Here is a 26,814-nt window from a genome sequence, read left to right as displayed (position 1 = left end):
ATACAGATTGAATAACATCGGGGAAAGGCTACAACCCTGTCTCACTCCCTTCCCAACCACTGCTTCCCTTTCATACCCCTCGACTCTTATAACTGCCATCTGGTTTCTGTACGAACTGTAGATAGCCTTTCAATCCCTGTATTTTACCCCTGCCACTTTCAGAATTTGAAAGAGAGTATTTCAGTCAACATTGTGAAAAGCCTTCTCTAAGTCTACAAATGCCAGAAACGTGGGTTTGCCTTTCCTTAATCTTTCTTCTAAGATAAGTCGTAGAGTCAGTATTGCCTCATGTGTTCCAATATTTCTACGGAATACAAACTGATCTTCCCCGAGGTCGGCTTCTACCAGTTTTTCCATTCATCTGTAAAGAATTTGCGTTAGTATCTTGCAGCTGTGACTTATTAAACTGAAAGTTTGGTAGTTTTCACATCTGTCAACACCTGCTTTCGTTGGGATTGGAATTATTATATTCTTCTTGAAGCGTCAGGGTATTTCGCCTGTCTCATACATCTTGCTCACCAGATGGTAGAGTTTTGTCAGGGATGGCTCTCCCACGGCCATCAGTAGTTCTAATGGAATGTTGTCTACTCCCGGGGCCTTGTTTCGACTGAGGTCTTTCAGTGCTCTGTCAAACTCTTCACACAGTATCGTACCTCCCATTTCATCTTCATCTACATCTTCTTCCATTTCCATAATATTGTCCTCCAGAACATTGCCCTTGTACAGACCCTCTATATACTCCTTCCACCTTTCTGCTTTCCCTTTTTTGCTTAGAACTGGATTTCCATCTGAGCTCTTGATATTATGAAAAGGATAGTTGCTACTCACCATGTAGTGGAGATGCTGAGTTCCACAGGGGCACAACAAAGAGACCGTCAGAAAGTGAGCTTTAAGTCAACAAGGCTTTTGTCGAAAGTAGACAACACACACACACACACACACACACACACACACACACACACACACGCAAATGAAACTCACACACACATGACACACACACACACACACACACACACACACACACACACACACGCAAATGAAACTCACACACACATGACCACAGACTCTGGCAGCTGAAGCCAGACTGCGAGCAGCAGCACATGATGGGAGAGGCAACCAGATGGGGGTGAGGCTGAGGCTGGGGCAGGGAGGGGGAGGGTTAGCAGAGTAGGGATTGGGGACAGTAAAGTGCTGCTAGTGGGGGCGTGCAGGGATGAGGTGGAGAGAAGGTAGGACAGCTAGGTACAGTCGGCATGTTAAATGGAGGATGGGGAAGAGAGGGCGGTAGTGGAAAAGGAGAGAAGCAAAAAGACTGGGTGCACTGGTGGGATAGAGGGTTGTGTATTGCTGGAATGGGATTAGGGAAGGGGCTATATGTGTAGGGACAATGACTAACGAAGGTTGAAGCCAGGATGGTTATGGAAAGTAGGATATATTGCAGGGAGAGTTCCCACCTGCACAGTTCAGAAGAGCTGGTGTTGGTGAGATGGATCCAAATGGCACAGGCTGCATAGCAGTCATTGAAATAAAAAATGTCATGTAAGGCGGCATGCTCAGCAAAAGGATGGTCCATTCATTTCTTGGCCACAGTTTGTCAGTGGCCTTTCATGCAGACAGACAGCTTATTGTTTGTCATGCCCACATAGAATGCAGCACAGTGGTTGCAGTTTAGGTTGTAGATAACATGATTAGTTTCACATGTAGCCCTGCCTTTGATGGGATATGTGACATTTGTGATCAGACTGGAGTAGGTGGTGGTGGGAGGATGTAAGGGATAGGTCTTGCATCTAGGTCTATTACAGGGATTTGAGCCATGTGGCAAGGGGTTGGGGGCAGGGGTTGTATAGGGACAGATGAGGATATTGTGTAGGGTCAGTGGGCAGCAGAATACCACTGTGGGAGAGTTGGAAGGATAGTGCATAGGATATCCCTCACTTCAGGGCACAAGAGGAAGTCAAAACCATGGTGGAGAATGTGATTCAGTTGCTCCAGTCCTAGGCGGTACCGAGTCATGAGATAATGCTCCTCTGTGGCCAGACAGTGAGACTTTGGGAGGTGGTGGGTGACTTGAAAGATACGGCATGGGAGATCTGTTTTTGTACAAGGTTGGGAGCGTAGTTATGGTCTGACCTCAGTGAGGTCCTCGATATATTTTGAGAGGGACTGCTTGTCACTACAGATGTGAAGGCCTTCGGTGGCTAGGCTGTATGGAAGGGACTTCTTGGCACAGAATGGGTGGCAACTGTCAAAGTGGAGATATTTCTGGTGGTTGGTAAGTTCGATATGGACAGAGGTACTGATGTAGCCATCTTTGAGGTGGAGGTCAATATTGAGGAAGGTATGTGATGAAGCAAGCTGGGATATTTTTACTTCCCCTCTTGTTTTGCCATCTGCCTCCTTAAAATTCATTTTTGACTAATTACTATTAACACATGTGAGTATAACCTGAATTTCCATAAAAGAGAAAGGTTGGTCCTCAGTTTTAAAGAATATAACACAGATCTAATTTTATGATTAGTTTTATGTATGTAACTGATTTTCTAATTTATTTCAACTATTCGTAGTTAATACTATTGTTATAGGGTGAAATCAGTAATTGTTTCATAACTTATATTCTGTTGTTGATGTATAAACAAATATAAATTCTGCACTAATTGTAAACATTTGGAGGAACAACTAATAGTATTCTTAAAGTATTTATTTGGCTCTATTCGTAAACATGTTAGCAAAGCCAGCCCTTAATTAATTCCAAAGTAATTAACAGTTTTGTCAAAAGTACTGTTTGCATAACAATATTTGTTAATATCACAATTTAAACAAATAATTTGGCCTAACTCTTGTAGTAGAAGAAACTGTTAAAAAGAACCAATTTTTTGGTGTATTCAGTTAACCAAGTGAGTTAATTTTTAAATGTAATTTCCGTAAATTTAACTTCAAACAATGTGTAGTTTCAGTACCTGTTATTGTGAGGATGTAAAAGGGCCCAATTTTTGATCCTGAGACAGTCAGTCCACGGCCGAGTTAAAGATTAGAAACATGTGTTGGTTAGAACAACAACAATGCACCAACTTAACCATGAAATAAGTGTTACACCAATAGCCCGTGTGTTAAAGCAATGACAGTGTCTGTTAAATTTATTTGAAAGGCTGTGAACTACTCCTCATAGATGTTCAACAGGAAACTACTGCAGCAGTACGTGGATGTTTGCCTGAAAACTATTAATGAGGCTTTTCAAAAGTTAAACAACAGTGCACTGGCCATATAACTATGTTTTATTGGGGGGGGGGGGGGGGGGTGAACAGTGAAATTCAAGGAATGAGAAACACAACTGTGCACCTGTTGACTACATTATTTACAGTAGTCAGTGTCGAAATTACAAACCCCTTTTACAGCCAGTGTACCAACGCAGTACGTCAATCAACGAAGAAATAAAGCATGTGAACATCACAGGTAGCCTGCTACGTTGAGTAGGACCAGATGAAGCGAATGAGGGAGAAGGTGTTGAAGTTCTGGAGGAATGTGAATAAGGTGTACTCACTCCCAATCCAGATCAGGAAGATTTCATCAATGAATCTGAACGAGGTGAGTGGTTTGGAATTCTGGGTTTCAGAAAGGCCCTATATATGGCACATGAATAGGCTGGCATAGGATGGTGCCATGCAGTTGCCCACAGCCATATATCAGATTTGTTTGTAGGTAATGCCTTCAAAGGAGAAGTAATTGTGGGTGAGGATATAGTTGATCAAGATGACCAGGAAGGAGGTTGTTGGTTTGGAGTACTTCGGTCATTGGGAAAGGTAGTGTTCACTGACAGTAAGGCCATGGGCATTAAGGATGTTAGTGAAAAGGGAAGTGGCATGAGCAAGGCACAGTATTGTAAAGGAAATGGAACTTTGGAGAGTCGGTGGAAGAAATGGTTGGTATATTTTTTATAGGATGGTAGGTTGCGGGTAATAGGCTGAAAGTGTTGGTCTACAGGAGCAGAGATTCCCTCAGTAGGGCACAGTAACCAGCCACAATGGGACGTCCTGTATAGTTGGGTTTATGGACTTTAGGAAGCATGTGGAAGGTAGGAGTGTGGGGGGTGGTATGAGTGAGGAGAGAGATGGACTCCAGGGAGAGGTTCTGGGATGGTTTTTTGGAGAGACTGGAGATCCTGCTGGATTTCTGGAATGGGGTCACTGTGGCACAGTTTGTAGATGGATGAATGTAACAGCTGGTGGAGACCTTCTGCCAGGTAATCCTTGCAATTCAACACAACAGTGTCACAGGTAGGATTGTTAAGTGGTGGATTGCAGTTCTTTCTGCAGATTTAAGGTTAGTTTGCTTGTTGAGGAATTTGGGGAATGATGGTGAGGCAAGGTTCGAGGATAAGAAATTCAAGAAAGTTAAAATGGGGTGATTTTGGGGCAGTGGAGGTGGATCACAGTTGAATGGAGGAGTGAACTGAACCAGGCAGGGTTCAACACTGGTCTTTGGTTGAGTCTGATTGGTAGGGTTGGTGGTGAAAAAGTGTTTCCACTGTAGGGACTGGGAAAATGAGAGAAGGCCTTTAATGAATCCTACATGATTGAATCTGGACGTGCACTTTACCATCCCCCACCCCAACCCTGCTATCCCTCCCCTTCCCAGCCCCAGCCTCCTCTTCACCTCCATGTGTGTGTGTGTGTGTGTGTGTGTTGTGTCTGTTTTCGACAAAGACCTCACTGGCTGAAAGCTCACTTTCCAACAGTCCTTTTGTTGTACCTATCTGTGACTCAGTATCTCTGTTATATGGTGAGTAGCAACTATCCTTTTGGTAATATTGTTACATTCCATCCTGGATTTTCCATTGTTAGATGTAATTTCTGGTTTGTTAACATGTCATAATTCACTATTTGCTCATCACATATTTTCCTGTTGCCCTGGAACATTGGAAGCTGCTATTTTTCCATTGCTCTGTAGCATCAGAAGTTGCTATTTTTGCATTGAATATTTTTCTTTTGCTCTTAAATATAGGCAGTCGTGTTTCATGCATTCTCAAGTCTCACCCAAATATATTTTCTCGTGCCAGAAATTCTGTAACTATTTTCATGAGTGGAACCTTGGTTCAGTCAGTATATATCATACTCAGAAAATTTGTCAGCACAATTCTTCAGCTTTTATAGCGCCGAGTGTGATTTTTGCATTTTCTGTATTATGTACCAGTACATTAAATATCAATGCTCCATTAAGTTTTTAGTTTTCTTGTTACCCCTTCTTTATACTATCCTTACAAATATAACGGCAATTTTCTACAGAAAAATTGTCCACGTTTGGAAGGTTAGTGTTCTTTTGTTTTTCAGAGTCTGCACTGATATTCTGTGAAATGCAAATTCCCTCAACATTTTTCTGCTCAAGTAGATTTGATGGCCACTGAGATTTAAACAAATTGAGTGGTGGACCCCAAGAATTATTTAAATTGAAACCTCTGTCCCTGTTCGTTAGGTTTTCTGACATCTTTATTTCGATAAACTCCTTAATTATGCTGTCCCTGAAACTTGCTGTTTCCACCTCAGTACTCGCCTCATCATATTTCACATTATGATTGTATTCCAGGCAGTGCTCAGTGACAGCTGATGTGTTGGGCTGTTTAAGTTGGGAGTGTCACTGATGTACCTTACATCAGAAAAGATGAGGCTGCTGCACAGACTTAGCAAACTGAACAGTGGCAAATCCAGAGTGTTCAAGGTATACTATAAAAATTACAAAAACACATACAGGAGAGTTATCAAATGGGCTAAAAAAGCTCATAACGATAAAACAATTAGGTGCTCTTCCAACAAATGTAAGACCATCTGGGGTATAGTAAATGAACAGACTGGTAGAAAGTTAAGGATAGAGGATAAAATCACACTGAAAATGCACATAAAATTGCCAATAAATTCAACAGCTATTTTTCAGAAATTTCCACAAATCTCCTAACCAACTCTTCAAATACTGTTCACTCTCCTCCCACAAATCTCCTGACTAACTCTCCAAACACTGCACACTCTTGTCTCAAAAATAATACTCCTCTGAACTCCTTTTTCCTATCTTCTACACCACCATATGAAATTGAAAATATTATTAAAAAAAGAGTCAAAAAGATTTATTCTACAGGGCATGATCTGATACCCTGCTTCTTACTTCATAAGTGTTCAAATTACATCTGTGGACCCCTGTCAAATATCATAAATACCTCATTTCTAGAGGGAACATTTCCAAACCAGCTAAAACTTGCTAAAATTATACCTCTCTACAAGAAGGGAGAGAAAACGGACATGACAAACTATAGGCCAATTGCTATACTATCTGCCTTCTCAAAAATATTTGAATACTGTATGTTAACTAGATTAGAAATGTATCTAAATTCTAACAACATAATCACATCTTCCCAATATGGATTTCGGAAAAATAGGTCCACCACACATGCTCTGTATGCATTTCTAAGAAAATGCTCAAGTTTTGTTGACCATAAACAACCTGCTGTCGGTATATTTCTTGATCAGTCCAAGGCCTTTGACATGGTCGACCACAGGCTGCTGCTTATGAAACTCCATAAGTATGGGATTAGAGGTGTAGCCCACAATTGGTTCCATAGCTACGTTAGTCAAAGAAAGCAATATGTAGAAATAAGAAAATCAGAGACATTCAGGCACTGCAGGTCAGATATACTACATACAACAAATGGCGTCCCTCAGGGATCTGTCCTTGGCCCTGTTCTTTTCATATTGTTCATAAATGATCTCCCAGAACACATACCAAATGCCAGCTCCTTTCTGTATGCGGACGACACAAATATCCTGATAACCAGTAGAGGTGACACATTGCAAGATGCAGTTAATGAAACTACTTGTCATTTACAATTGTGGTTTGTAGCAAATAGACTACTCATAAATAATCAAAAAACTGTAAGCATGAACTTCCATACTAGACAAAATCTAACCCCCTTCAATGCAGTTATAGTTATCGGCAAAGATGACATTACGTACAAGCAAGACACCAAACTTCTTGGACTTAACCATCAGTAACACACTAAATTGGAAACCACATATTGAGGCATTGTCACAAAAGCTTAGTAAAACCTGCAATCTATTACGATCATTAAAAGACACAGCCAGTGTAGATACCTTGAAGCTGGTGTACTATGCCCTGTTTGAGTCTGTCTTGAGCTATGGCCTAATCTTCTGGGGAAAGAGCTCTGATTCTCTCACAATTTTCAAGTTACAAAAACAAGTAGTAAGAATAATGAAATGTAAAAAAAGAACTGAACACTGTAAACCACTATTTCAACAGTTAAAAATCCTGCCACTGCCATGCCTCTATATATTGGAACTAGCTTGTTTTACAGTACAGCACTTGGACACCCTCGACAGAAATGCAGACCGCCACACACGACACCAGAAACAAAACACAGTTACAAATTATAGCCCACAACACAAAATTATATGCGAATGGGGTTAAATGTATGGGCATTAAAATATACAACCACCTCCCAACAGACATAAAAACAAGCAAAAACCCAAAAATAATTAGAACTAAATTAAAGGAATTGCTACTAAATCACTGTTTCTATTCCATACATGAATTTCTTGAAACAAAATTTTAATTACTTGCAATAAGCTGTTTATTCAGTTGTAGATGTTTCTACTTAGTAAGATAATTTAATTATTGTATCTTATCTATATTCTGTCTGTATCTCATATAGGCCTATGTATTCTGCTATGTGAACTATGTACCACAATATTTTAATTACTTGTAATAAGCTGTATATTCACTGGTAGATATTTCTACTTAGTATTGTTTGTTACTCCTATTCTGTCTGTATCTCTTATATGTATTCTGCTATGTGCAGTATGCACCACTGTCATCTCTCATCACACACCACCTTTTTTATATTTTGTCTATATATCCTGTACGTATTTTGCTATGTGAGTTATGTACCACTACTGTCATCTCTCATCATATACCATCTTAACATAATTTTCAAATTGACTTGTCCTATATCATGATGTGCTTTGCTGTACAAATTGTATGATCTACAGGACCAATAATACATCAAATCAAATCTCTTCTGGGCTGTTCTGATAGTCTGCCTCACGAAAGATGCATGGAATGCAATAAGACATCCAGCTTTCAGAGATCTAGATTTTCTTTAACACTACAAAAAATACTTTTTATCTTAGTTGAAAGGAGCACAATACACCGGATACCATGTAACCATGTAACCTGTGTAAGCATTCACTTGAGCACGAACAACTGCTACAATTCCACACTGCATTGATAATGACCTGACACAGGTCGAAATCTGATCTGTGTTGTGATTATAAATGTCATATTAAAACAACTTAATTCCACGACTGATTGCTGCTCTATCTAACACAATATAACCACAGTCGTCGCGTGCACCCACCCCATGGAGGGCAACCTGAACAGAAGAAATATTGAATTTAATTGACGAAAGGAGAAAATATAAAAATGCAGTAAATGAAGCAGGCAAAAAGGAATACAAATGTCCCAAAAATGAGATCGACAGGCAGTGCAAAATGGCTAAGCAGGGATGGCTAGAGGACAAATGTAAGGATGTAGAGGCGGATATCATCAGGGGTAAGATAGATACTGCCTACAGGAAAATTAAAGAGACCTTTGGAAAAAAGAGAACCACTTGTATGAATATCAAGAACTCAGATGGAAAACCAGTTCTAAGCAAAGAAGGGAAAGCAGAAAGGTGGAAGGAGTACATAGAGGGTCTATACAAGGGCAGTGTACTTGAGGACAATATTATGGAGATGGAAGAGGACGTAGATGAAGATGACATGGGAGATACGATGCTGCGTGAAGAGTTTGACAGAGCACTGAAAGACCTGAGTCGAAACAAGGTCCCGGGAGTAGACAACATTCCATTAGAACTACTGATGGCCTTGGGAGAGCCAGTCCTGACAAAACTCTACCCTCAGACTTCAAGAAGAATATAATAATTTCGATCCCAAAGAAAGCAGGCTGTGACTGATGTGCAAATTAATGAACTATCAGTTTAATACATCACAGCTGCAAAATACTAATGCGAATTCTTTACAGACGAATGGAAAAACTGGTAGAAGCTGACCTTGGGGAAGATCAGTTTGGATTCTGTAGAAATATTGGAACACATGAGGCGATACTGACTCTACGACTTATCTTAGAAGAAAGATTAAGGAAAGGCAAACACACGTTTCTAGCATTTGTAGACTTAGAGAAGGCTTTTCACAATGTAGACTGTAATATTCTCTTTCAAATTCTAAAGGTGAAACCAGATGGCAGTTATAAGAGTCGAGGGGCATGAAAGGGAAGCAGTGGTTGGGAAGGTAGTGAGACAGGGTTGTAGCCTCTCCCCGATGTTATTCAATCTGTATATTCTTCTGAAGAAGAGAAACTTGTTAACATCGAGTATAGATTTAAGTGTCAGTAACTCGTTTCTGAAAGTATTTGTATGGAGTGTAGCCTTGTATGGAAGTGAAACATGCACGATGAATAGTTTGGACAAGAAGAGAATAGAAGCTTTCGAAATGTGGTGCTACAGAAGAATGCTGAAGATTAGATGGGTAGATCACATAACAAAGGAGGAAGTATTGAACAGAATTGGGGAGATGAGGAGTTTGTGGCACAACTTGACAAGAAGAAGGGACCGATTGGTAGGACATGTTCTGAGGCATCAAGGTATCACAAATTTAGCATTGGAGGGCAGTGTGGAGGGTAAAAATCGTAGAGGGAGACCAAGAGATGAATACACTAAGCAGATTCAGAAGGATGTAGGTTGCAGTAGGTACTGGGAGATGAAGAAGCTTGCACAGGATAGAGTAGCATGGAAAGCTGCATCAAACCAGTCTCAAGACTGAAGACCACAACAACAACAACAAAGATGTAGGTGAAGATGCTTGCTTGAAGTGACATCTAGCATTAACCAGGTGTCACAAATTCTTTAGCAAATTGGTAACCCAGTTTACATGGCACAGAATCCTATTTGCCACGGGTGTGTTAAAGTGGTGTTTCATTTTAGCAAACATAGGTACACCTTGTTCATCTTGACATCTTGTTGGGAAGGTCAATGTAATGAGAAGCTGACCTTTTGGTGGAGTTTACCCAACTTGTGTATGTTATGGAACACCTCATCCCTGTAGAGTGAGGTGGTGTGATCTATCAGGTTTTCTTGATGTGATTGATTAATGGTATGTTTCTGAGCATTTTTCTGAGTTACTGTTTCCATTTTATGCACAAAACTCTGGTGACTGCCCCTGCCACTTTCTTCATGTGGTTCGAGTTTTGCTGATAAATGTACTTGTTGCCTGGACTTCAGTCTCACTGTGAACTACTGTTGGGTCTTGTGCTGCTATTTATAGGCAAGTTTGACTCCTCAGGCTCTCTATGCCTTCCTTTTTGTTTTGAGAGCTCACACTGATATTGCACGAAAAGCAAATTCTCTCAGTGTTTTGCTGCTCTGGTGGATTTGATGGTCACTGAGATTTAAATAAACTGAGTGCTGCACCCCAATTGGTTTTTTTAAATTGAATCAGTGTTCTCATTTCTTTATTTCAACAGGCTCTAATTATGCTGTCCCAAAACTTTGCCACTTGCACCATGATATTAGTCTCATCATATTTCGTTTCATGATTATATTCGAGTCAGTGCTCAGTGACAGCTGATTTGCTTGGCTTTTAATTCAAGAGTGTTGCTGATGTTCCTTGCATCTCTTCTTGACTGTTCTGATATTTGCCCCTTGTAACACATGCCACATTTGCATGGAATGTGATACGTACTTGGCTGTCTGGGACTTAGATCATCTTTATCATTAGAGGGAATACTTTTTAATCTTTATAAGGGAGCCACATACATTGGATACTATTTTTCTGTACGAGTCTACTGATTTATTCAACAGGCAGGATCAGAATTTGCAGTGAAGACTGGTAGCTGCCCTTCGAAACATATTTTAACTAGTGTGATTTGGTTCCAACAAAAAAGTGGTTTGACAACAGAAGAAAGAAAGAACAATTGTAAAATATCTGATGATGACATACTATTATCAACCGAAAATAAAAATGCAACTAACACCATGCTAAAAGAACTGAGCATCAACTGTGAAGAATGACTTTGACAAGGCAATGAAGGTCAATAACAATAAAGGTTTGTGATGAGTTAGTGGAACAAATTGATACCTTCAGGTACCCGGTATGCAAAATAACCAGAAACCTGACATGTAACCAAGAAATAGGAACCAAGATTAGTACTGCAAAAAAAAAAAAAAAAAAATGTTTTACAGATGGAGGAGAATTTTCTGTGGTCAATTAAACAAACACTTAAAAGAAGGTTAGCAAAGTGTTTTATGCAGTGTGTTGCCCTGTATGGTGTCAAAACATGGACACTGTGTGGTGGAAAGAGGAGAAATACTTAAAGGTAGTTGACATTTAGATCTGCAGAAGAATGGAAGGTGTGAATGGGCAGATACAATAAGGAATGAGATTGTGTTACAAAGGGTGAACAAGAAAAGAAAACTACATAAACAATAAATGAGAAGAAAAGATATTGGCTAGGACACTTGATGAGAAGACTGCATTGTAAAGGATGCACTAGACAGAATGGTGATTTGGAAGAGGACTAGAGGAAGAAGATACCAGTTATTTTGTAACAACAACATAAATGCATCACATGCAGCCAAAAAAAGGATGGTGGGAAACTGGATGGATTGGAGAACGCTGACCTTGCAGTGAGGGACCTGCCTATTGGCCAGAACACAATAGCACCACCATCAATATACACAAAACAAAAAATACTGACATTTGAAATGAGTGGTGGCAAACACAGAACTCTTTCCTAATTGTCAGGTCTCTAGCTATCCGTTCAGTCTGATCCCACAAGTGTGGGACTCTGTCTTGCCCGGCATTGGCTAAAACCCACTAGAATGTACATTCAGCAGATTGAAGCAGCTGGGAGCCATCTTTGAAATACTAATCTAATATTTTTTTCTTCATAGCAGGTACAACAGCAATGACTTTATTAAAGGAGATGGCATTTTCCACTTTTGCTGTATTAAAGTTATTTTGGCCATTGTCGATTCTTGACAATCGTCTAGAAGGCTGAAACGGATTGTGAAAAAATACAATTAATACACCAAAAAGTGGAAAATGGGCACCTTCTTTCAGTAATCTAATAATTCAAACTGACAATTTAAAAAAATACTCTCATTAATGGCAAGGTGGTACTACCTCAAGAGACCATATTGGACTTTGAGGTTGTTTACGAAAACAACACATTTTCCCACTGTTTTCTGAAATGTATGAGAGTGATCCCACAAGTAAGGTCTCCAATCTTTTTCAAAAAAATGTAAAGAAACATTTATTTACAATAAATTGTACATAGTTTTGAAGCTTGAACATTATTTCTATTTTTCCACATATCACCATTTCAGCTAATACCACAGTTTTTGTACACCCATGTCATAACAGCTCGCCTGCATGCTACTGAAGAAGCCTCGGACCTCATCTTGCACATTGTTGTCATCACCGAAGTGCCTTCCAGCGAAGTGTTCTTTCAACTTGAGAAACAAGTGATAGTCACTGTGCGCTAAGTCCGGACTATAGGGTGGATGGATGATGATGTCCCATTCGAACTGCTGCAGAAGATCCATGGTTTGACGGGTAATGTGGGGGTGAGCTTTGTCATGGAGATAGCTTATGTCCTCGCTCAACATTCCTGTTCTTCAGTTCTGAATTACTCACCTTAAGTTTTTTTAGAGTCTGACAATACCTGTTGGCATTTACTGTTGTCCCAGGAACCACAACAGGGTTCGTATGTTTCTTAAAAGTACTTAATTTTTATACTGTGCAATAAAAGTCCTTATTTTTGTTTTTGCAATTATACTTAAACTTAAAAATCAATTAAATTGTTGAAGTTAAAAAAGTGAAAAAAAGACTGTGAAAAAAAGGCCAAAGCAATTATGAGGGTCACTCAGTTGCGTGACGCGTAGGCCAGGAGGGGAAAAGCTATCCCTGCCTCAGGCACATAGAATAGAGTGTGGGGGGGAGGGGGTACAATAACACACACTACTGGCAACTGACACCGTTGCTTTATATAAACTCATTACTGCAGTGGGAGATACTACATGTTGGCAGCAATGCCAAGGAGTGCGGAAACCTTAACCAACTTGTACACCTGCGACAAGAAAATACCTATTGTCCAAAAGAACAGACACCATGCATTCACATAATTGATACCCCTAGCTAGGCAATGGATCCATGTCCTTCAGTGCAGGTGCACAATATGTCCAATCTCCTGTGGGAACCTCAGAGTAGTGAACATAGAGTCAATGGACAGGGACTGCGGATATGTTGCGCTCAATGTGAATGTAGATCGGTTGTGAGCCATGCAGAGGTAGTCTGCACACTTTGATAATGCTGTGTTCTGGATGGCGTAGTGTTTAATGCACCTACCTTGTAAGCAAGAGATCCCAGTATTGAATCCCAGATCAGTACACATTTTTGCTCATTGCCGCTGATTTTGGGCAATGTCCCACCGCAGCTGACAGCAGTGATCCCCTTCAATCTACAAGACAATATCTGTGGGAAAGTATGAATCTGCGATTTATCGGCCATTCCTACTTGTTTGGTGGAAACACTGCAGAATAGACGTATTTTTAAAATTGTGATTAAAATACCTGGAAAGTGTGCGTTTAGCCAGTTGTTGCCATGACAAGACGAATATAATAAATGGCTAGTGCCATCAAAAGACACCCACAAAGGGAATTGTAAGATTTGCATAAAAGACACTGATACAGAGCCATGAGGAAGAACCAGCATTAAAATCCCACATGCAAGGAGTAATTCTGTGTCATATGTAACTTGATTCAAATGACTTGACTTGATGTGCTCAAATTACGTGTGTTAAAGATTAAATTGTGAATCAGTTATTAATACACTTCATCCGTACCTACTCAGATAATAAGTATTTTTTAGTGTCCGACAAAGTGAGTGGTAAATTTTATTGGAAAGGCGATCTATAAATGAAACAAATGATTAACGATAACACAAAAGGAAAAAGATTAGTGTGCAGTCACAATCGCTAGAAATGGTGAAAATTTACTGGAAAGATGGTGTCCTTTACAATCGAAAGAATAACAATAAAAGTAACACAGGTAAAGGCAAATTACATGGGTGTTCACATCATAACATGCTACAGCCACAAATTATATCACAAAATTTGTAATTTTGTGAGCACTTTCACAAAAGTTGTAATTTTGTGAGCACTTTAAATGTAAAGATGACACAAAGACACAAAATTCTCATAGCAAGATGATTTCAGCTTAAAGGTATGAATTACAGACCTCATAGTTCAAATTCAATACGTATTCTCAATTTCATTAAAATTTATACATTTGGAAATACTTTTGTGTTTTATTATATGATAGAAACTGCTGAGAGGACTACAAAATGTGACATATTTACTTTAACTGCTTTAATAAGAAAAACATTTGTCCTAGATCAAGCAGATGGACAATGAATGATACTGTTGGTAAGTTCTTAAAGAAATTGCCTTATTTCTAGTAAGTTGATACTGCTTAATTTTATTATAGTAAACCTATTCCTGTATGTATATTTTAACGCTGACCTCACTACAGCATCGGGTGCAACTATTGTCAGTTACAGAAATGTGCTTAAAAGTTCTTGATTTTTATTTTGTAAATTCAGTACAAAACACAGTTGCCATGACGTTACCAGCAGACTGTGTTCTTTTGAATTTTTGTGGCTTGGGTGAATCACAATGCCGCCTCTCAAGTGATTGTTGTTTGGTGTAAAGTGTGAAGTGGAAAGCCCTGGTTTCATCATTGCTCACTACTGCATCCAAAAGGTTTTCCTTTTCATCTGCATAGTGTTGAAGAAATTAGCATGAAATTTCGAGTTGCCATTTGTGATGATCTGTCAGCATTCTTGGGACCCATTTTGCACACACCTTCTGAAATTTCAGCACTTCAGTCAAAGTCCGGTGAATGGTGCTTCAAGAAACCTCAGGAAAAACATTGCAGAGCTCACTGAGAGTGATCCACTGATCTTGAAGCATGATTTGTTCAACCTTTGCAATTGTTTCTTCAAGAATTGCTGGTCTCCCACTTCTTTCCTCATCATGTGCTTCAGCACAACCACCTGCAAACCCTCAACACCACTTGTGGATATTTTTGACTTCCATACACGACTCACCAGACACTTCCATTGATTGTCGATCTGCTAACATTTGAATTCAAAAACTGAATAACTGTGTGAGCTTCAGACCTGGAAGAAGAGGCTAATGGGACCTCCATTACAATTAGCCGGCCGGAGTGGCCGAGCGGTTCTAGGCGCTACAGTCTGGAACCGCACGACCGCTACGGTCGCAGGTTCGAATCCTGCCTCGAGCATGGATGTGTGTGATGTCCTTAGGTTAGTTAGGTTTAAGTAGTTCTAAGTTCTAGGGGACTGATGACCTCAGAAGTTAAGTCCCATAGTGCTCAGAGCCATTTGAACCATCCTTTACAATTGGCTCCCAAGCCAAGACTGAAAGCTCCAGTGGATGTGTGGTGGTTTCTGTTGAGAGTGGAGGGGGAAACAAAAACAGTGTGGCCAACAGCCATCCAAACAGTTTCCTTGTGGCCCCCAGCACTTTGGAGACCTTGCACCTCATAGGTGCAGTAAAAAAGAGCTGCTCATAAAAATAGCTTTATGCGCAGAAAAACGTTTGTCAGAGGCAGAAAAGAAAGGAAATACACAGCATTTTAGCACTAACAATCTGAATTTCTGTTGTATTCAAATAATATCAGAATATTTTACAATAAGAAAAAGTCTAAATTATATTATTACATTATGTCAATGCACAGATTATAATTTTACTTTGATGGTAATTCAGGTTGGGAGACAGTTCTTGATTTGTCTGTTGCCTTTGACATAGCATTAGCACGAAGCACTGACCCTGGACTAGGATAAGGCCTCATCTGATAAAGAGGCCCTGCAGCTGTTGTATCAGCACCAGTTTTTGCTTCATTCTTTTTCCACAAGCCAGTTGCCCATGTTCCTCTGTTGAAATAATACAAAATATTTTTAAGTATCTATCCACAGACACAATTTAAAAGAATGGTAGTTTTTCATACTGTAAGTTTTGATAATAGACACAATATTGATTAGCCAAAATGAAAACAAAAAGAAAGATTAATTTAACAATAAAAAATTAATGTTCTGCAAAATTATAACAACAGAGTGTGCCTCATTACCTTGGTGTTTCTGAGTATGATGCAGGGTCCATTGGATCTAGGTCATTTGGTACTGCTTTCATACGACCGTGATTCCGATCCCTTCTGTCTTTCTTTCTATGCAGTTCTTCTTTATGTGTCTCTGGCCTGTCCTCTTCATCACTCATCTTGAACACAACAGATATGGAATAAACAGTACTGTACAGATTCCAGCTCCAAACACAACACAAACAGAAGACTCTGTGCTTATCATCATTTGACATATATACAAGACCTGAATCATGAACTGACATTACTATTCACACACACGCATGCATGCATGCATGCACACACACACACACACACACACACACAAAATTATTCATGCAGCTTTGAGAAGTGAAAATTTCTAGCTCGCATTATAACATTATGGGAATGGTATCAGTAGATTCATTAAAGGTTTCTGGTTTATCTTTAGAAACTGTTCCCACAATATTTCGACAGATAACATATGTAGGCACCCTGTAAGTTCTATATACATGAAATATAATATGGATTGTAGACTTACAACTAAATCTGCAACCTCACAATTACCAAGAAACCATAAAACATGAAATAGGCAGAATTCATATTCCAGGTAAACAAAGCTCTGAGTGTTAATGTCACAGAAACAGCCACGTTAATTTCAATAACAAACCAAAAGACAAAAGTTACAAACTGTGCAATAATGTTAAATTATTAATTAAATTATCTTAGGAGTTATATGTCTCATACAAAAACTGACAGGCAGAATCACTGAAATGCTTCCTAGATCTTACCAGTTCTACCACAAATAGAAAAATCCAAATCTGAAATAAGAAAATTGCATCATAATTTTGATTCAAAAGCCTGGCTGATTCACAAAACTGTTCACACCAAAATAACTTTCATTATTTGGAAATCCTGATATGGAACATAAAACAGATGTAAGCTATTTGTAGAAAAACACAAAGCAGCAAACCATTTTGTCACTGCTGTGTGGCTACAGTTGTCTTGGACTGCAGTTTTTTTTATATATATATATATATATATATATATATTTTTTTTGTGTGTGTGTTCGGCGCACGAGTGTCCATGGTTTATTTTTGATGAAGACCTTATGGGCGGGAAGTTTTATTTGGAACAGTCTTTTTGTTGTGCCTATCTGCAAATCAGCATCTCCTTTGTATGGTGAGTAGCAACTTTCCTTTTCATAATATTGTTACAAACCACTTGTTTGACAGTCATGGAAAACATTCCCAAATCAAATTAAGAGTACCATTGTCAACGCAATATAAACATCATATTCCCATTAATAATTACCAAAAGTTACCGTGCGCATTATTCTCAACCTGTATGTTTCATATTTTTCTAGTTTTTGTAATGATATTAACTTGTCTCATAAACAAAAACCAGAACAACAACTCCAGCCTGAACCTGGAGGTTTTACGAGGTCTTTGACTATCGATGCTGTAGACGCATTTGTCAGGGATGCTACAAAGTGCATGTGTGTTAAAGAGAAGTTCTATAAACTGTTGTCATCACTAATATGTGTGAATATTGTAATCAGTTGTGAAAATGTATCGGAACCTGGAATCAAACCATGCGGTGGAAAATGACAACATGGCCAAGACTATTTATTCAAAGGCAAACATTAACTTGTACCTACTAGCAGAACCATTTTTACAAGCTTGCACAAGAAGAAGATGAAGCACCTGTCTGGGAGGCTATTTTCAAAAGTTCAATATCAGAAAGCTAAGTACGATTAATTTAGCTATGCCTTCTTCACTTTGTCCAAATTTCTTCTATGGACCTTTCCCTACATGTGACTCTTGGTACTTATTTTGATTTGTTAACATTTTTCCTCAGATTTACAGTTTTGCAGGTTGAAACTGGAAATTTCCATTAACCAATTTTCATTATATGTGAGATAGTTTGACTTTAATAGTGGTCATGGCCATACACAATTGTTTTGAGTCATCGCATTACTTATTAGTGACTACGTATGTGTGGGAGGGCCTCTGACAGCAGTGTTTGGAAACCATAGGTGCAATATCAGGACAATGAATGTTTATGTCAGGCCTGGAAGTACAACCAGATAGCCTGACGATTGAAATGACTGTTCGCAAAATGCAGGACACCCAGATTTGAGTCCCGACCTGGTATGATTTATTAATGATCACGACATATTCATTAATTTCTTATGTAATTGTGTTCTGTTTTTCTATTCTCCTGAGAAGTGACACTATTTGCACTTACATTTTTATCCTTTATGATGTAATAATCAATATCTGTAAGAATAGTGATGTTTTAAAACCCTTTTTTTGAGCGTCCAAATCATAATAATTTATCTGTGGAATTCTTTAGCATATTACACCCATTTTCTTGACTGATTATGCACAAATCTTAACCACAAAAATTTAGTTTACTACTGCTCCATATATTTTGCCACTGTTTCCAGGATCACATCGGCCTCTTTTTTGACAATGTTTTAAACTTTTGGTACATATACTTTTCATTCATTTACTTAAAATAGTTTCATCTTCTTCTTTCATGTCTGCCGTATTATAGTAGCCTGTTTCTGCTGGAGACAAAACTTGAAAGTATGACAAATGAGTACTTCTAATACTGAGTACAACACATTTCGTTAGAGTTACAGTTTCTATCCAGCCAAGCATGTTAGTTAGTATCACACAGTTGACAACGTGTGATGGCTGATATGTCTTTCATATTATTAGACAATACGGTCTAGAGTTGCAACAATGGAAAAATATTTTGAAACTGTTGTTAGAAACATGTGACACCAAAAGTGCAGGACATTCATTTCTTGCTACTACAATTCTGCTGTCTATATTCATTTTGACTGAGAAAGATCAACAATTTTTATGAGTTTATTCAATGTGAATTTTGTGAATGTGTGTCATTAACTAGATCAAAATACTGAAAACTGCAACTAGTTAAAACTATAAATTATCAACGTTTCTGCGAGAAATAGCTCTTCCGTCATCTGTTGTCCTTGGAAAGCTCATTGTATCCTTACTTGTCACTGTTCTGTGCTACATTAGGTCAGTTCACAAAAACCTATACGATATGATAAATCCTTGAGGGAACGTGCCTCAAATAACTATAACTGTCCAAGTTTCAAAATTGGCATTCATTTTGTTATTGTCCTTCCTTTCTTGAAGCATGACACAGAGAGAAAGTCAGCATAATACCAGTTATATTGAAATTACTGAAGAATGAAGGACAATGTGAGAGAAAAGGGGGCACATGGAAGGAGAGAGAGGGAGCTAAATAAGCAATAAGTATAACAAAACATTTGAACAAAAGAACTTTGTGTGAACAACAAAACTACAACAAGGAGGAAAAAATTCACAACTAAGCAACTGAAAGCAGAGAACCCTTGGATAATAATGAGAACTCTCAAGTTTGGCGGTGTGCCCAGACTAAGAAACAAATACTATAACCACTGATGCATCACTTTGATTTTTCTGTAGTGATGATTACAATATCAAATTTTTCCAATACAGAATCTCACAAAATAGTATGACAAATTGACTTGATACATTTGTTTAATAAATCAGTTGAAATCTAACCAAATCTCCAAAATTCTTCCACATTTCTAGATACAAGCAATGTTTTCTACACAAACTGACAACCAATATATTACTTTGTGTTGTATGTAGTGTTATGTGTGTGCACTGTCACCACCACCACAACCAAATGGTATACAGTAAACAGTAAAGAAAATTCTAAAAAAACATCAACTAATGCCCAACAGATGTAAAACAAAGCACATGGTTACAGACTGATAGGTGTAAAATGAAATTCATCTGGCTGTGAAAAAGCAATGCACTAAATATTCAACTAGCGTGTCAGAATCTTATCGAAAGATATCTCACAAAACTCAAAGAAATTCAGGTCATGTACAAAGACAGTCAGTGGCACCAACCTTACAGTCAGCACATAAATGTGTGGATGACACAGAAACAGAAACTGAGGGTAGCAAAGCAACAGCATAAATGCTGAACTGTGTTTCCAAATGTTCCTTTACAAAGGAAGACTGCCCCAGTTTAATTCTTGCACCACTGTGAATATGAGTGATATCAGTAACAGTGCGTGTGGCACTAAGAAACAGCTGATATAGCTCAAATTGAGAAAAACCTCAGGGTCTGACTGAATCCCTATCAATTCTATACAGAATTTCTAGCTGAGTTAGCTATACTTAAGTATAGATAGCCACATTATCTGCAAAAAGCCTGAGGTTACTTTTTTATTTTCTGTCAGGACATGAATATACAAAGTGAACAGCAAAAATCCCATCTCAATTCCGTGGTGTATGGCTGAATTTACTTGTTACATATGTTGATGACTCTCCATTCAAGATAATGTGCTGTATCATTCCTATCAAGTAATTCTCAACACCATCACAAATTCCGTTTAAAAATCCCATAGCATTATACTTTTGATCATGTATGTTGATGTGGGAACCAAGAAATAATGCATCTGCCTGAATACCTTGATCCATGGCTTTCAGGAAATCCTGTGAGAAAATTGTGAGTTGGATTTCACATGACTGATATTTTCAGAATCCATGCTTGTCGGCATGAAAATTAGTCTGTTGAAAATAACTAATTATGTTTAAGCTCAGAATATGTTTTGGATGACTTCTCAAACATAAAAGTGTGATCAGAAACTGGCAGAAAGCACAGTCACTTGTCTACAAGATGGCTAGCAAAAGTGATCCAAAACAGATAGAAACAGTAGCAAATGCAAGAGATGCTGTTGTGACTGGCTGAGTCATTGTGTGATAGCACTGTTGCAGGATTTGTGCATGTACTCATTATGTTTAGATTTTTTTTTAAACTCTGCTGTAAGTATGACACATTTTATAGTTGAAACATAAATCCGAAAACTCTAGAGAAAGAATTGAATGAATTTAGATTCAAGGGAGACATATCTGAGTGGGAATAGTCTGACGAAATTGGTGAATGATTCTTTAACGAAGGTACAACACTGGCTCAAGGAAGTGTTCCTATAGCAACTATTGCCAATAGGCTTGTAGAACAACACTTTTCTGTTAGAATTCCTGCAATTGAGAGGAATCTGTATCCAACACAAGTTTGAGAGATTTGTTTGAGGAAGATGAAACAATCTATCGGCAAAGCAAGCAAGTAAGAAACAGGGTGGTACTGCTTTGACTGCAACGTACTTCTCATCATACCTAAATATTTCAGACTTTTCCATAAAATAGCCAATTGCATTTCACGTTGCTCAAGAACTCACCCCACATAATGCTTATTAAGGGCAATTATACTTTCTGTCATTGTTACTATACAATTTTTAATTTGTTGTTGTTGTTGTTGTTGTGGTCTTCAGTCCTGAGACTGGTTTGATGCAGCTCTCCATGCTACTCTATCCTGTGCAAGCTTCATCATCTCCCACTACCTACTGCAACCTACATCATTCTGAATCTGTTTAGTGTATTCATCTCTTGGTCTCCCTCTACGATTTTTACCCTCCAATACTAAATTGGTGATCCCTTGATGCCTCAGAACATGTCCTACCAACCGATCCCTTCTTCTAGTTAAGTTGTGCCACAAACTTCTCTTCTCCCCAATCATATTCAATACCTCTTCATTAGTTATATGATCTACCCATCTAATCTTCAGCATTCTTCTGTAGCACCACATTTCGAAAGCTTCTATTCTCTTCTTGTCCAAACTAGTTATCGTCCATGTTTCACTTCCATACATGGCTATGCTCCATACGAACACTTTCAGAAACGACTTCCTGACACTTAAATCTATACTCGATGTTAACAAGTTTCTCTTCTTCAGAAACGCTTTCCTTGCCATTGTCAGCCTACATTTTATATCCTCTCTACTTCGACCATCATCAGTTATTTTGCTCCCCAAATAGCAAAACTCCTTTACTACTTTAAGTGTCTCATTTCCTAATCTAATTCCCTCAGCATCACCCGACTTAATTCGACTACATTCCATTATCCTCGTTTTGCTTTTGTTGATGTTCATCTTATACCCTCCTTTCATGACACTGTCCATTCCGTTCAACTGCTCTTCCAAGTCCTTTGCCGACTCTGACAGGATTACAATGTCATCGGCGAACCTCAAAGTTTTTATTTCTTCTCCATGGATTTTAATACCTACTCCAAATTTTTCTTTTGTTTCCTTCACTGCTTGCTCAATATACAGATTGAATAACATCGAGGATAGGTTACAACCCTCTCTCACTCCCTTCCCAACCACTGCTTCCCTTTCATGCCCCTCGACTCTTAATAACTGCCATCTGGTTTCTGTACAAATTGTAAATAGCCTTTCGCTCCTTGTATTTTACCCCTGCCACCTTTAGAATGTGAAAGAGAGTATTCCAGTCAACATTGTCAAAAGCTTTCTCTTAGTCTACAAATGCTAGAAACGTAGGTTTGCCTTTCCTTAATCTAGCTTCTACGATAAGTCGTAGGGTTAGTATTGCCTCACGCGTTCCAACATTTCTACAGAATCCACACTGATCTGCCCCGAGGTCAGCTTCTACCAGTTTTTCCATTCGTCTGTAGAGAATATGCGTTAGTATTTTGCATCCGTGACTTATTAGACTGATTGTTCGGTAATTTTCACATCTGTCAGCACCTGCTTTCTTTGGAATCGGAATTATTATATTCTTCTTGAAGTCTGAGGATATTTCGCCTGTCTCATACATTTTGCTCACCAGATGGGAGAGTTTTGTCAGGACTGGCCCTCCCAAGGCCGTCAGTAGTTCCAATGGAATGTTGTCTACTCCCAGGGCCTTGTTTCAACTCAGGTTTGTCAAATTATTCACGCAGTATCGTATCTCCCATTTCATCTTCATCTATATCCTCTTCCATTTCCATAATATTGTCCTCAAGTACATTGCCCTTGTATAGGCCCTCTATATACTCCCTCCACCTTTCTGCTTTCCCTTCTTTGCTTAGAACTGGGTTTCCATCTGAGCTCTTGATATTCATACAAGTGGTTCTCTGTTCTCCAAAGGTCTCTTTAATTTTCCTGTAGGCAGTATCTATCTTACCCCTAGTGAGATAGGCCTCTACATCCTTACATTTGTCCTCTAGCCATCCCTGCTTAGCCATTTTGCACTTACTGTCGATCTCATTTTTGAGACGTTTGTATTCCTTTTTGCCTGCTTCATTTTTATATTTTCTCCTTTCATCAATTATATTCAGTATTTCTTCCGTTACCCAAGGATTTCCACTAGCCCTTGTCTTTTTACCTACTATGTCCTCTGCTGCCTTCACTACTTCATCTCTCAAAGCTACCCATTCTTCTTCTACTGTATTTCTTTCCCCCATTCCTGTCAATTGTTCCCTTATGCTCTCCCTGAAACTCTGTACAACCTCTGGTTTAATCAGTTTGTCCAGGTCCCATCTCCTTAAATTCGCACCTTTTTGCAGTTTCTTCGGTTTTAATCTATAGTTCATAACCAATAGATTGTGGTCAGAGTCCACATCTGCCCCTGGAAATGTCTTACAATTTAAAACCTGGTTCCTAAATCTCTGTCTTACCATTACATAATCTATCTGATACCTTTTAGTATCTCCAGGATTCTTCCATGTATACAACCTTCTTTCATGAGTCTTAAACCAAGTGTTAACTATGATTAAGTTATGCTCTGTGGAAAATTCTAACAGACGGCTTCCTCTTTCATTTCTTAGCCCCAATCCATATTCACCTACTATGTTTCCTTCTCTCCCTTTTCCTACACTCGAATTCCAGTCACCCATGACTATTAAATTTTCGTCTCCCTTCACAATCTGAATAATTTCTTTTATTTCATCATACATTTCTTCAATTTCTTCATCATCTGCAGAGCTAGTTGGCATATAAACTTGTACTACTGTAGTAGGTGTGAGCTTCGTATCTATCTTGGCCACAATAATGCGTTCACTATGCTGTTTGTAGTAGCTTACCCGCATTCCTATTTTCCTATTCATTATTAAACCTACTCCTGCATTACCCCTATTTGATTTTGTGTTTATAACCCTGTAGTCACCTGACCAGAAGTCTTGTTCCTCCTGCCACCGAACTTCACTAATTCCCTCCTTATCTAACTTCATCCTATCCATTTCCCTTTTTAAATTTTCTAACCTACCTGCCCGATTAAGGGATCTGACATTTCATGCTTTGATCCGTAGAACGCCAGTTTTCTTTCTCCTGATAACGACGTCCTCTTGAGTAGTCCCCACCCGGAGATCCGAATGGGGGACTATTTTACCTCCGGAATATTTTACCCAAGAGGACGCCATCATCATTTAATCATACAGTAAAGCTGCATGCCCTCGGGAAAAATTACGGCCATAGTTTCCCCTTGCTTTCAGCCGTTCGCAGTACCAGCAGAGCAAGGCTGTTTTGGTTAATGTTACAAGGCCAGATCACTCAATCATCCAGACTGTTGCCCTTGCAACTACTGAAAAGGCTGCTGCCCCTCTTCAGTAACCACACGTTTCTCTGGCCTGTCAACAGATACCCCTCTGTTGTGGTTGCACCTACGGTACGGCTATCTGCTTCGCTGAGGCACGCAAGCCTCCCCACCAACGGCAAGGTCCATGGTTCTTGCGGGGATTTTTAATTAAATTAAAATTTTTAATTTATTCAGAATGAAAATAAAGATGAAAAACAAATAAGTTTCTTCCGATAAGTCAAAGTGGAAAGCTAAGTGCATTTCACATGGTAGATAGGTTGATGGAGGGGAACAGGTGGGGGGCAGTGAAAAATAGACGAGTTGGAAATGAACACGCAAAAAAATTAAAAACGAGCAAAGAACAGGAATAGTCACAGAAAGGAAATTCTGAGACTAGAGAAATAAACTTGAACTTAGGCACTGGGAATGTACAATATCCTGTTGCAGAGCATGCCCTACAACATGATAGATGTGACCTCGGTGTCTGTTTTACACCACATATAACATTAGACTCTCTTTACAACATGTGCTCAGTTCACCCCCCTCCCCCCTCTCCCCCAGCCTAAATTTATCTTAATTTCTGTGGTTTCAGCATTTCCTTTCAGTAATTGATACTGTTCACTCCCTTTTTTAATTTTTTATGGTTATCTTTTGACACCTTTCTGCTCTTTTTTTTTTCAGTGTTCTCTGTCCTGCATACAATGTTATCTTCCATCAATGAGTTCTCAGATTTTCAAATCTTGTCCACTGCAGGTACCAAAAAGCCTTCTCATCCTGTCCAGCAAGGCTCCTCTGACCTTGACTTCTGGGTGATTTTGCTGTAACTCATCCCATTTTATACACCTCACCAATCCTTTTTCTTCTTCCCTCTTCCTTTCCCTTCAGCCCTTCTGTCAAAAGAAAGAGCAACTTGCTATGAAAGCTTGTGCATTTACATATATTTACTGTGTTTTCTGCTGCTGCTGCTTCCTGAGTAGTTTTTTATTTTTTTTTATTTTATTTTTTTTTATTTTACCAAACCTTGAAATCTGATCTATTTTAGTGTGTCCTGCACTTAACGATATCTCAAACAAATATGTGCCAGTAATAAATAAGGGCATAAATAGCTGGTTTTTGGCACTGAATATTTTCTAAGTGGCTAAACCTTAAAATGTTAAACTTAAAAGGCACTTGCGACACAAACTAATCTTGCACAAGTTTTACGTACTGTCTGGATTATATCCTTTCAAAGGAATTGGCATATTTACAGTTACCTAATTTCACACACCTTGATCAACAGATTTCCTTTCCCCGACCAATTTTTTAAAAAGCAACACATTCTGTTTTTTAACCATCCAGTGCTAGCTGGAAAATTCTGTACTCCCAGTATATATGTAAACTCATGAACTTCCCTTTTCAACAATAGCCCATTGGAGAGCAAAATGGTTATCAAAGGTTTGTTCACTATTGATTATGATTTCACCAAAATTCTGGGCCTACAGAATTTTTCAGTTAGCAATGATCAGATGGTTTTAAAGTTAAATTACTTGATTTTTAGGAATGTAGTGGTAGAAACGAAATCTGTGGATCGCGTCAAGTTTAATCAGTAGATTGAAAAATCTCCCAGTTTCTTTTGAAGGGCATAATCTAGACCAGAGCGGGAAACAGTTCGGGCTTAGGGGCCACATTGTGGAAACAGATGTTAATGGAGGGCCACACTTTTTGAAATGATTGCATGCATTAGTTAAATCCGCATTTCTGAAAAGATATAAACAGTTAAAGAAAAATTCTGAATGTCTTGATGGGCCACAGAAAACCCATTAGCAGCAGACTTGTGGCCTTCTGGCCGCTATTTGCTCCCACCTTATCTGGAAGATACTTAAAATGTGACACGACTGGTTTGTTTTAGATGTGCCTTCCAGAGCAAATCTTCGTGTTTAAAGGAGAAGAGTGCCAGAGCGCTAAACATAGTAAGAAGAACCTCACCATTCTTCACTGAAAGAATACGATGGGAGTGGACAAACTGCCTCTTCTCGTCAGGAAATCAGAACAATCTAGGTGTTTCATAGGTATATTTTTTATACTATATTCCATAACAGTTTAACATACATGGTGTCCCATTTGGCATGATATGGTGA

General features: G+C 38.8%; 1 protein-coding gene across 5 annotated transcripts in view; it reads right to left on the bottom strand.

Moving 5' to 3' along the window:
• Nucleotides 1-15,770: 15,770 nt before the first annotated feature.
• The window catches only part of LOC124606993 (polyglutamine-binding protein 1), a 97,549-nt gene continuing 86,505 nt past the window's right edge, over nucleotides 15,771-26,814 (bottom strand). For all 5 annotated transcript variants that reach the window (XM_047139136.1, XM_047139138.1, XM_047139137.1 and 2 more), the window contains exons 6-7: nucleotides 16,265-16,410; nucleotides 15,771-16,070 (exon numbers count right to left, since the gene is read on the bottom strand). In XM_047139136.1, coding sequence (XP_046995092.1) covers nucleotides 15,884-16,070; nucleotides 16,265-16,410 — 333 coding nt within the window. In that variant the 3' untranslated portion in view covers nucleotides 15,771-15,883. The remainder of the gene's footprint in view (nucleotides 16,071-16,264; nucleotides 16,411-26,814) is intronic.

Source organism: Schistocerca americana, chromosome 3, assembly GCF_021461395.2.
Source record: "Schistocerca americana isolate TAMUIC-IGC-003095 chromosome 3, iqSchAmer2.1, whole genome shotgun sequence".
In the NCBI taxonomy this organism is placed as follows: domain Eukaryota; kingdom Metazoa; phylum Arthropoda; class Insecta; order Orthoptera; family Acrididae; genus Schistocerca; species Schistocerca americana.
This window is presented reverse-complemented; position numbering and strand designations above follow the sequence as displayed.